The sequence below is a fragment of the Neolamprologus multifasciatus genome, chromosome 20 (assembly GCF_963576455.1).
Source record: "Neolamprologus multifasciatus chromosome 20, fNeoMul1.2, whole genome shotgun sequence".
Classification (NCBI taxonomy): Eukaryota; Metazoa; Chordata; class Actinopteri; order Cichliformes; family Cichlidae; genus Neolamprologus; species Neolamprologus multifasciatus.
In genome coordinates, this window is record NC_140458.1 from 32,790,564 (window position 1) to 32,803,117 (window position 12,554).

The following is a 12,554-nucleotide window of genomic DNA, read 5'->3' on the forward strand; positions in this document are numbered from 1 at the left end:
TTCGCGTCGTTACCATGGAGTTGTTTATGAAACTCCATTTCTCATTGGTCGAAGACGTTATCCTGACAAAAGCGCACGCGGCCATTGGCTGATACGGACTCTTATTTCGACCAATGGCAAAGCGCGCTTTTTACAAACTCATATGAGTCCAGGAAGTTGACAGCCCGCTGTGGTGAGAAAGGACGGGGCTAGTGGTTTTTAAATCTGCACAAAACACCCGATAAACCAAAACATTTGGAGCTGTTCCGGTCTGAAATACTTTACTGGATGATCGGAAGGAAGAAACGGATACTCTGTTGAATTATAGGAACACAGAAGGTCCGTATGTAGCCAGGCTTGTGATCGGGGTAAAGCTAGCTTCTCTGGGTAATTTTCACAAGTCAGCACGATGGTTTTTTACTGTGTTACTAACAGGCATGCACTTTTACGATTAGACAGATTGTTTGAGAACTTTAAATTAGCACATGTTAACGTTTTAAAGTCTTGTGTGTCTTTTTTGTTGTTGTTTTCATTGCATGTTTGGTGTCTTTTGCCCATCTCCATACTACCCTTGTTAGAAGCCTGTTTGGTATTTTGGTTGCTCAGCTTTAATTTCTTTCTGTCTTTAGTTGCTTCAGTTGCTCCTCACAGCTTTATCTCCTCATCATGGACTCTTCTCCAATCCTTCGTCAACAGAGTCAGAATAAAATCCGCAGTGACTTTATGAGGTGAGACTGATGATTTGAGCCGCAGTTACTGATATAGAATTTAAGAGCTGGGACTTATTTGGTCTGTCTACAGAAGCGTGTTTATTTGTTTGTCTCATAGTAAAATATACCTTTCTAAATCTCAGGTATCAAATCAGTACTGGTATTAAAAATGTCAGGCAGCTTGTTCCTCTCCTGTATCTGCCTCCCATCTTGTCTGGTTTTGTTTGTCCTTGGATCAGCTTTTCCCCCTTTTTTTCCCCTTTGCATGCTGCCTCTGGTGATTTCCCAGCCTCGAGCTGGGTTGTGTGACAAAGCTGACCGGTTTTCTTTTTTCAGAATGAAGAATGAACAAAACAAAAAGGTAGCGGACCCAAAGCCTTCCAAACCCATGTCAGCATCTCACCTTTCCAACAAAGATATTGAGAACAAAGATCCAGGAAGCTCAGCCACTGGTAAAAAGGCACCTCTGCGAGCAGGTATAAGCAGGCTTCCGGTGCTTGCAAAGTCCCTCCATCTTCAGACTCCCTCGGACTTCAGTCAGTCCCACTGCAGGTGGGAGGAGAAACCTCTGGCTGTAAGCATCTCCTTTTGATCCTGTAGATTTCCATGTTTTTATTTACTCGGGTTACTCAGATGTGTTTAATAAGCGTTTTCCTTTTTCTGCAGCGAAAAGCGCCGAAGAAAAAGCCACTCACTCGGCCTGTACCTTTTAACCTGTCACAGCCCAAAAGCACAAGAACGGCTGCTGAAAACCAACCTCTGGCTGTCCCAAAACTTAGGACTCATGCAAACACAAAACCGTCTAAACATCCAACCGCTTTAAACAGCAACAAGGACTCAACCAAAGCTGCAGGGAAGCCTCTCGGAAAGACAACAGAAGATGCTTCCCACCTATCGGGACCAACTGGGCCTTCCAGCACATTTCAGACTTCATCTTTGTCCACCGCTATGTCATCCCTTCCTGATAGTGCTGCTACTTCTGCACAGCCTGCCCCCAGTGCAGAGGTCTATTTGAATAGCATGAACCTGCTCAGTCTAAAAGACCATTCAAAAACAGCACATGCTAGTCGGACCACGCAGTGCAATTCTTCAAAAGGTGGTAAGCTTGTTTATTTATCGCATCTAAGGCACAAACTTCCACCTATATTTTGTGGATAATCACTTAAAGCTTACAGCCTGTATTTCCCTCACTCCTTTAAATCCATGGAAATCCATTTATTTTGTCTAGTGAAAATGAAGATTTTAAGAGAGTTTCTCTTGGGCTTATTTTCTTTTGCATTATAGAAAAGGGGGAGAACTTCCAGCCTGACCATGCGGCTTTGCTTAGCATCCTCCGGAACGAAGGAGTGGGCGTCACAGGTCCGGCGCCTACGACTCCGCAGTCCAAACCGTACAACTATTTGGTGAGTTGGATTCATAGCGGTGCATTCTTTATCATGCTTTTTTTTCTTTGCTTGTATTTAATGCCTGTAGTTGCAGCAGGTAAACATTTTTTAAAGGTGTCCAATGATCATGTGTGCAGCCCCAGCGAGTGTCCGTCATGAAGAGCCGGCAGAAAGCTGGAGCCCCTGCAGGTCAGTGTAAGATGGAGAACACAGCATGCGCTTGGCACATACATGTGAACATTGTAAAAGACTTATTTTATAGTAGATGGCTGAGCAGTCCCTTTGAAATACTATATAAGCCAATTTTATTCAAACTAAACATCAGGCAGTGCTAGTTGGGTGTTCATAATGTTCAGTATTACACTTACGTCATATTATTTTAATGATTGTTGTCTGTACTTTTCTCACAGGATCAGTGAAGTCTGTGCAGTTCTCTCCAGACCCCGCTGCGCTGCAAAGCATCCTCCAGAACGAGGGAGTGAAAGCTGGAGGGCCTGTGGGCGCAACACCCCGAAGTTCAGTCTGTCCACCAAGCAGGGCGACTTCAATCTACACAGTAAATTTGTGTTCACTTCTGTACTTCATCATACTTGTTACATTGTTGTTATTGCTTTTTTTGCTTTTTAAGTGCTGCCTTTGAAATAATTTCTTCTTTCTTCAGGCTCAGAGAGTGCCGGTTAGAAAGAATCGTCCAGAGGCGACTGCTGCGCCAGCAAGTAAGATGCAGCATTGCTCCACTCGTTATCTTTATAAAACCCAAAGCACTCTTATCTCGTTGTCCTTTTAATCTGATGTGACGTGGCTTTTTTTCTCCTGAGCAGCAGCAGCAGCAGCACTCAAAGAGACGGCGCTGAACAAATGGACCCCACAGAGAGTCCGCAACACCAGACATCAGCCCCTGTCTGCTATGGTCAGTATGTATTTATTGTATGTTGGCACTCTGTCCGGGTAGTCTGTTGTGTTGTGCACAATCACAGCGTTAACTCATAATGCTTCTGTTTGCAGAAATGGCATCAGTCGCCATACGGCACTCCTGGATTCAAGAGCTGCAAAACCAACCTTCAGCCCCAACAGGAGGTGAGATGGGAAACCCTGACTTAATTTATTATTTTATACCGTTTATTTGTGTGTGTGTGTGTGTGTGTGTGTCAGTGCCAAAAGATGTTCTTAAGTACTTTGCGTAAATATTGTTTAACTAGTCACCATAAAAGGGAATCAGGAACTAATCTAAATGAACACATAAAAAGTTTTAACTAAAGCTTTTTGGTTTTAAAATATTTAAATACAATGTCAGTATCCCAACTTTGGGAGTGATGAGCGGTGGGGAAGGAGCGAGACATCCTTCACTGCGAATACGCCTCACTAAGCATCTCTTTATACCTTCTAGTATAACTCTGTTGAACAAATCCAGGTAGGGATGGGTATTGATAAGATTTTCACGATTCCGATTCCATTTTCGATTCTGTTTAACGATTCGATTCTTTATTGATTCTTTTTAAAAAAGGAGAACACTAAGGTTTAGTTTAGCTTAGAACTTTGTTTTATATCTTCTCTTTGAACAAGTTAGAAATTTAGGAGTAACATGGCCTTACAAACCCAACAGTGAGATCTTAAGAGATCCACAGCCTACGGCTCTTCAATGGGGTGTCACAGGGTCCCCAGGAAAAAAATTGTAAATGTAAAATAATAAAATAAATTTTCTTCTGTAGAAATAACAAAGTATAACATAAATTATTCTGTAGCAATTACACAAGAATATCCAGTAATGTCCCTGCCTACAATTAAACACATTCACTTACTGAAAATCATCTGCTGTGGCAAATGGGTGCAAACCTTTGACCACAAACTGAGTCACTGCTCGGTGACATTCGTCTATCTGGCCTGAAAGGAGACGCTACCGGTAGACTGCAGCGAGAACTGCCAGCATCTGAGCCAGACTCTGTCTGTCTCTCTCATCATGGTCACCTAAATGCACAGTAATTAACGGGAGAGGACGCGCAAACGTTACCGCTGCTGCTGGGTTGAGATTCACGAGTCCGGAGCGGAATTAAAAACACGACATTCATTTAAGGTCATCGCGTGTTTTGTGAGCAAATGCTTTTGCATATTCGTAGTGCTTCCTCCCTTAAATGAAATATCTACTTTGCAAGTATTGCAAGTTGCCCTGTTGTCATCCGTTCTCGTAAAGTATAACCAAAGTTTTGAGGCGCCGTGTTTCCTGCCAGGTAAATCACGCTCCGCAACGTGGTGACGTCATTCGGGGCGACTGGAATCGATAAGGGAATCGTTTGCAAAAATGGCATCGAAAACCGGTTCTTGTTGAGAGCCGGTTTTCGATACCCATCCCTAAATCCAGGTGATATATAATATCTGATCAGGTATGATATGGTGTCACTTGCACGTATTTTTGCTTTCATCTCTGTGTCTTTAGTGTTGGTAATTGTGACGTCTTTGTTGTTGTGGTTTTATTTGTCTGACAGCTTCCACGAGGCACAAAAGAAATTTCCAAATTAATAAATCTAAATCTCTGTGGGCCTCAATAATAATGATAATGATCAGATTAGCGCTGATGGTGTGTTTCGATTTTAGTCCTCAGAGATGCAGGTAAAAAAAAGTTTACAGGAAATGTTCTTGGTGTCGGTCCTTGTAGACACAGGACAACATGCTGTGGTGTGACTGCGAATCAGCTGCCTTCAAAAGTGTTTTAATAACTCTTCAAACTCCCCCAATAAATGTTTATCCATCATGACTTTGAGCACCTTATTTCCCAACGGGTCACCACAGCAGACAGGTGCGAATGGTTGATTTGGGACTTATTTTCACCCTCCCATTTATCCAGGCTTGGGATCAGCGCTAGGAGTACACTAGTCTGTTTATTTTGGAACTACTGTACCACACTACACAAAACAAAAAAAGATGTAAAAACAATATAACAAACATAAACATTGGACAATAAAGACGAGAAAATGAAACAAAGAAACCCAGTCTGGACTATGATGAACTGGATTATAAATAACAAAGGAATTAAATCTTAAAGAAACAAATTTCCGAATGTAAAACACTTCAAACTCTGGGCACCGCCGCAGGAAAAGAGGTGAAGCAGAAAAAGAGCGCTGCATTACGTTTCCACGTCCAAAGTTTTTCTTTGTAAAATAACTTTTTATGTTGTTTTATGCTTATAATGGGAAATGATTAGAAGCCTTTTTTTTTGAATGAGGGCTATAAAAGGTAAAAAGCAGAGATCACTCTCGTGGCCTGAGAACAGATTTCTCAACTCAAAAACCTGTAAGAGTCACTTCTAACAGTTTTTTTTTAACATGGAATAATGAGAGATGCGCTATAGATTTAAAGATAATAATAATAATAGGAATTAAAAAATATTACTTTTAAAAAATCATGTAACTACAATATATTTGGGGACAAATATTTTATTCTGTGTCAGTTACAATTACTTTAACCTTTTGCAGGAGGTGGTCCAGAGACTGTTTGATGAAGAAGAAGAAGAGCAGAGCGCAAATGTGACAGAAAAAGATTGCGAGCAGCGACCAGTTCAAGCCTCAGCTGTGAGAATTTGAAGCGACCGATCCACATTCAATTAAGTTCTTCTGATTAAAGTAGTAGCTTAACAATCAGTGTATTTTTGTTTTCTATTCATGTCTCCAGAGTAAATCTCACTGTGACAAAGAGGAGAAGAAGAGCAGGACCAACGATGATGATGATGAGGAGGAGGAGAAGTTGGTGGGAGAACAGATGTTCTTGCAGGCCGAGCACAGAGAGTCTGTTATCTTTTTCTCGACGGGCAAAAAGTTGTTCAGAGTGCCGCGTTTAGAGAAGCTGGGGGATCAGTGCGCTCCAGTTTCACCAGAAGAGAGAAAGGGGCCGCCAGTGCACGGCGAGGTGCCGGCTGTGCCAGAACCGAGCTGTAAGATCAGCCCTGCTGTTCAGCGCCCGCACAGAGGTAACTCTGATCGATCACACTCCCCTTAACCTCTGCGAGCTGACTCGGAGTAACCGTTGAAGCTGTTTTCTGAACAGAGTGGTGTCGTCTTTATGGGGAAAGGGTTAACAATGTTGTGTGCCCGCTGTGACATTTATTAAAGTGAAGACTAAAAGTGAGTGCCAGGAGAAAAAGAACCACAATATTTGATTTAAAAAGTGACACAATTTTCCTGCTATTAAATAATTAGATTCTTTAATTGATTTTTTTTTTTCTTGTCACAGATCTCGTTGGTCAGAAGACTTGCTCTGTGAGTTCTGCAGTGTTGATGTTGCGCAAGCGTTTTCCTCCCCTGGAGGAGCTGCGTTTGGACGAGGAGGTGGCCACCTACACATCAGCGTCTGTCCGGGCTCCCCCTGGGTTTGCTCCCCTTCGACCTTCCTGCGGAAACCCTCTGGCCTCCATTTTGCACTTCGAAGAGTCCACTGTAAGTGTAGCTCTGACAATCTGCAGTGTAACAACTTTATATCACTGCTTTATGGTTTCTTCTTTTCTTTTCTTTTTTTTTATTGAATTGAAAATACTAGCATGCCGTCGCTCTGCCTGAGTGGGTTCTCTCCAGCTACTCTGGCTTTCTCCCACAGTCTAAAGACGTGTGCGTTCGGTTAAGTGGCAACTCTAAACCGGCCGTAGGTGTGAAAGTGAGTGTGTGTGGCTCTCTATCCATGTCAGCTCTGTGATGGACTGGTCTCCTGTCCAGGGTGGACCTCGTGTTTTGCTCTATGACAGCTGGACTAGAGCAAAAGTGCAACCCTGAACTGGATCAAGGTTGAGTGGATGGATGGAAATATTCAGTTCAGAGTTTGCTTCTAAAGAAAATTATAGTTGGCAGAACAACACAGGATTTTTGATTTATTGTGACTTTTATTCAAATTATTCCATTTTGAAAAGCCAAGAAAAGGGAAACCATGATGGTACAAACATAAAAGAAATAGACCCTGCACAACACAGGTGATGTTGCAGCAGGGATCTGAAGGTGTCATAGGGGATCATCTTATTGTTAGGGTTGTCTGCAGGCTCTTTACCTCACTATCTCAGTATATAAAGCACCTCGAGGCGACTGTATAAGAGTGGAAAGGAAACAGACGCCACAGAGGAGTAGTTGTTCTCTGTGGAGGACACATGGCCTTGCAGCTCTAGCATCGACACAGATAAGTGGATGTTCTCACAGAGGCACAAAATCACCTTCTGAATTTACTGAAAAAGTTAAATAAACAGAAAGACCAAAGTAAACGATCGCCCTCTGAACAGACACACTATAAACACAAAAAAAAAGCGCTTTCAGTCGTACGTTGGCGCTCCAAACTACCGCTTATCATAAAACCTCAGAGAAGCCATAATCTGGAAGAAAATTCTGAAAGGAGACACGTTTTGTTTTCATCTGTTCACACAGTGCAGGTGCTGTAGTCTCACACTGATCCTATGTTGCATGCCACGAAACAGGTTTTGGTGTTTGCCTGTAAACAACTTTGACCACCTCTTCTTTTGTTTATAGCATAGAATCAAAGCATTTTTAAGTATCATTTTTGCCAGCACTCTGGAAAGAGCTACGCTTTATTTCAGTGCATTCTTGGTTGGATGCTGTTCTCTGATCATTTATGTGAATATTTCAGCTTAATAGTCAGTTTAATAGACCGACAGCATGTTTTGGAAATGTCGTGGCACAGAAAAGCTCAAATGAAGACCATCCGGAACATGAATAAAAGTTTTAAAGCAATGTTAATGAACAGTTATAGAAAAACTGAGTATATAATATTTGGCGGTTTGATTATTGGGTGTGATAACTGTTGCAGCAGTGTATGAAGCTGAAGATATCTTAAACGAAGATCAAACCATCTTTATTTCACACTCAGTGGTCCAGGAAAAAACAATAAAGTTACGTTAAACACGTCATTATTTGCTCACAAACAGACAGCTGTACCAGTGCGTCCATATTAAAGATCAGTGATTTGCTGAACACACATTAATCTCAGAAGCATTAAGCTAAAAAAATACATTTACAGACGAGATAATAGAGCTTTAAATGTGCTGAGTCCACTCTCTCTTCAGTAATAATCTTATGGCATCATTATCGCATCATTATTATCATTAGTTTCCACATGAAGATGTTTGCTTGTGCGTTTGTATCATTTTCCCGTAAACATCTTCATCATCTGTCGTTTGATCTGCAATGACGTGTCTAAGATATGCGAGCTAATTACAGACACTAAAATCAGGTAATCTGATGAGCATGTGTCCTCTGTGGTTTTACACATCATTATAAAACCCCAATTCCCCAAAGAATTGGCACGCTGTGTAAAATGTAAATAACAACAAAACGCACTGGTTTCCAAACACAGGCGATGTCAAACATTTAAATTGAGATAATGTCTCTTTTTAAGAAAAATCTTTGCTCATTTTGAATTTGAAGGCAGCAAAACATCCTAAAAGTTGTGACGAGGCAACAAAAGGTTGGAAAAGTCAGTGGTGTTAGTGGTGTTTAAAAGAAACAGACATTTAGGTTAATGTGCAACAGGTCAATGACTTGATTGGGTTTAAAAATAGCATCTCAGAGAGGCAGAAGTTCACCAAACTGCATCGACAAATTGTGGAACAAATTCAGAAAAATGTTCATCAGCATAAAATGATGAAGACTTTGAATATCTCATCATGTACAGAACTTAATATCATTAAAGGATTCGATGAACCCAGAGAAGTCGAGGCTGAAAATCTGTTAAATTTAAAATATATATATATATATATATATATATATATATATATATATATATATATATATTTTTTTTTTTTAAATTTTAAAAATAACCTAATATGTTCCTTAAAATGTTGAGTTTTCTTGAGAAATGGAGAGTACCTACTTTGTTGTTCCCTCATAGAAACAAATACGAGTCCAATTTATAAGCTTCAGAAGAAAGCTGTAAGAATTATAAATGGATTAAGGTTATTATTCACCAATTACACGTTACTAATTATTTATTAATAATTATTTATTAAACTACATTAATTCACACTTTTTCACCCTGCACATGTGATGTCCAAACTGTATTCACGGGTTGTTTAAACCAGCGGTCTCCAACCTTTTTTGCACCACGGACCGGTTTATGCCCGACAATATTTTCACGGACCGGCCTTTAAGGTGTCGCGGATAAATACAACAAAATAAAACTAGTACCGGTACCGAAAAAAAGAAGGTTTATTCATAACACACGTGAAAAGACCCAGGAAAACCGAGTAAACGATAAAAACGATAACAAAATAACGCTGAAAACCAATAAAAACCCTGAAAACTATACATTTCACACCTGAGCCTCAACTCTCGCGGCCCGGTACCAAACGACTCACGGACCGGTACCGGTCCGAGGCCCGGGGGTTGGGGACCGCTGGTTTAAACCATATTTGAACAAAGTACAGTTCAGGACGATTTACAGGTGTACGTCTGCAGTACCGATACAGTAAGACGAGGTAAATAAATATTAAACTGTCGACATTTGCTTTATTTTTATCTTTTCTTGTTTGGTTTTGCTTTAAAGGTGTATAAAACATGCTGTGTAAATGGAATAAGGTGTAATTTTCTATAGCACGAATTGAACCTTTTAGTCAGTTTGTGCTACTAATTTCATTTCTATTTGTCTGTTGTTGTTGTTTTTCCTTCTGTAGATGATGTAAGATTTAAAGCACTTAATACTGACCACGATAAGACTCTGTGTGATCTGAGTGCTGCGCAGAACACTCGGACATCAGGACAGCAGCTTAAATATTCTCTGTGGTCTGATGTGTTTGATGTGCACAGTCAGAATAAATATTTGTCTTGATTTTGTTTTTCAGAGATTTGTCCCAATTGGTTCCGATCTCTCGTCCGGTCCGCCTTCTCCACTGCGGGACAGTTGACTTGCACCACAGCTGCAGTGTTTGCGTTCACTGTGAAACGCTGACTTCACTTTACAAATATTTGTCGAACACTGACGCCGCCAGGTCAATGGCTGCTCCAAAAAGAAAAAGGGTATATCTAAATTATACTGTTTTTCTTTCATAACTACAGACACTTGTATGTTTTTAATAAAGTAGATTAAAGTTATCTTTTTGGGACCGAGGTCCAATGTATGTGTTGAAAAAAATATTTTTTTAAAAGGTCAATGAAGAGTCCACACCAGATCAGTGCTGTTGGCTGTAGTGTACATGTGGATCAATGGTTCGGATCTCTGTGATGTACAGTGTTTGTAATAAATAGTTGTTACTGTCTGGCCATGTGTGGTTTGTTTGTTTGTTTTAAGCAGATACACGATTTATGGGAAGTCATTTCAGGATTTGACCCCATGATAAAAACTAACACTTTGAATAGTGTCAGACAAATATTTGTTTCATGTCTTTACCTTCAGTTATTTCATGTTTGTGAAGATGATGCTTTAAGTTTGGTTAAGATTGACAGTTTGCTATATTTTAGAGAATCAAGTAGAGATTTGCACATTCGTTTAATGCCACAAAGATCCTTAGTTTGGTCCCGGGAGGAGACACAAATCCCTTTGAAGTTGTGTCAGGTATGTAAAAGTCTCCCAAATCGCACATCCGGAGCTACCTGCTGTGCTCCTGTGAATAAGAGAGCTGCTGAAACCATCATTGCCCCACTCACATGTACTCCTTTGCACTGAGATATGGAAAGGACACTTCAGTGATGCAAAATCTCATACCGTCTTGCATTCTGCACTTTATTTCTTGGCCAGATATAAAGGTCAACCATTTTTCTAGAAACATGCAAAGCATCCTGTTCAGTCATGTGATGAGGTGTCCTGTTAGGAGTTATGGAGTAATATATGAAACATGTAGCCAGCAGCTGAATCACCTCTGCTCCCATGGGCTGATTTCATCCACGTCCAGAGGTTTGCATGAAGCAAGTTTTGGTGCTTAGTGAGGTAACATCAAGATTAAAAGCGGGTTTTCATGGAGGTACATCTCATGCTCAGACCTAACCTGCACAGGAGCAACAGGAGAAACATTATGGAGGTTATATGTAGCTTGTGTAAATTATGCAAAGAAAAATCTACTTAAATTTGTTTTGTTTTTTACTTTTCCCCCCTTTACTCTCACACCACTGAACACTGCCAGAGTTAAAGCTGAAACCATCCAGCACACATTAACTTAACTTTAATTAGTCCAATCTTTTATTGATCATGAGTAAGTCTTGATTGATTCATTACTTGCCAGTTTCCTTGGTGACTTTCAGCTCTTCTGATAAATGCCTAAAGCACAAATACAGGTTCATACAGACCCAATTAAGAAGGGACACGTGTATGGGGCACCGCAAGTGCCAAAATTAAATGAATAAATACATGATTAAATAATTATTAAATTATTTATTTATTTAAATGTTAAATAAATGAATAATTTATTAAAAACATAACTAATTTCTTATATATGCCATTAAATGTGGGTAATGTGAAAGCCATAAATTATTTCTTAAATACATAATTATAATAATAACAATAAATGATGAAATTTGTAATTATTACATAACATATAAATTCATTTTTCCTAAAAAGAACAATTGGTTTATTTCACTAATTATTTTAGGCTTACGAAATTATTTAAACTTTCAGAGCATGTGATTGGTTAGCCAGTACAGTCAAGACAGAAAGAGCCCTGATGATGAGTCAATGCAGTGTCACAGTCAGTTGAATAGGTGGTGGTGTGGACTCGTTGCATTTGAAATGAAATTACCAACAGCAAATGCAGAGGAAAGCAGCCCAAACTGTAAGTAAAATTGGGAAATACTGTTCCTGTTTCACCAAATACACAAGATATTTTGGGGTGAGAATGTAGTGGGATAATTTTTAAATATCTTGTTGATTTGTTGAGGTAAAGCTTATTTATTAAAGTGCTCCAATATTTTCTATTGCTCCAGAATTAATGTTTTTAATATCTATCCAGCTTAATTCTAAACTCTAGCTGTGAGAATTATGTGTAAATGTATAATGCTTTACAGAGAAATCTACAGAACAGTCTGTTGATGAAACAATATTATTTGATATACTGGTGTACCATTTTTTTTACTGCCTTTTTCATAATTAGTCCAGTGTTTATGTCCTTTCCAAATCATTACACATTAATGGATCTTTTATTCTTAAACATCTTGCCAGATACATGATATACGTTTTAAAAAGACAAATAAGTAGGTCCGTTCTCTGCTATTTTCATTTAATTTCATTCAAATATTATTAAATATTTATTCATGCGTACAGTGATTTTTGTGTATTTTGAGGGCTCACGTGCTCATGCTTCACAAGTAAAACTATTTTACAAATGTACATCCAAACCTGAAAAAAAATCTATGCACAATTTATTCATTTCAGCTCATGAATCTGATCATTTCTCATTTCAAAATTATTTCTGTGTGTACAACTGTCTAAAACCACACCTAACATCTTTCACTCAGTTACAAAGCCTTAAATATATGTGGACGAATCGCTTTATACGCACTTACAGGCACATTGC

At 39.5% G+C, this 12,554-nt stretch overlaps 1 protein-coding gene across 5 annotated transcripts; it reads left to right on the forward strand.

Moving 5' to 3' along the window:
* Positions 1–118: 118 nt before the first annotated feature.
* troap (trophinin associated protein) lies at positions 119–10,313 on the forward strand. Of its 5 annotated transcripts, none has more exons than XM_085145857.1 (14): positions 119–318; positions 609–707; positions 1,026–1,263; positions 1,356–1,788; positions 1,974–2,092; positions 2,212–2,263; positions 2,485–2,630; positions 2,736–2,790; positions 2,893–2,984; positions 3,080–3,151; positions 5,542–5,637; positions 5,738–6,032; positions 6,296–6,498; positions 9,894–10,313. In XM_085145857.1, the coding sequence occupies exons 2-14, from the start codon at positions 646–648 to the stop codon at positions 9,954–9,956; spliced, it is 1,926 nt and encodes a 641-aa protein (XP_085001983.1). In that variant the 5' UTR covers positions 119–318; positions 609–645; the 3' UTR covers positions 9,957–10,313. The 5 variants fall into 5 exon arrangements, with proteins under 5 accessions (XP_085001983.1, XP_085001986.1, XP_085001985.1 ...); XM_085145860.1 differs by having other exon boundaries at positions 2,899–2,984; XM_085145859.1 differs by having other exon boundaries at positions 1,356–1,785.
* Positions 10,314–12,554: the final 2,241 nt, after the last annotated feature.

Excerpts from the sequence above, each read along its gene's own strand:
- troap (XM_085145857.1), top strand. The coding sequence starts at position 646 with ATGGACTCTTCTCCAATCCTTCGTCAACAGAGTCAGAATAAAATCCGC. Across the intron at positions 2,631-2,735 it reads GGGCGACTTCAATCTACACA|GCTCAGAGAGTGCCGGTTAG; the intron begins GTAAATTTGTGT and ends TTCTTTCTTCAG. Across the intron at positions 6,499-9,893 it reads TGCACTTCGAAGAGTCCACT|AGATTTGTCCCAATTGGTTC; the intron begins GTAAGTGTAGCT and ends TTTGTTTTTCAG.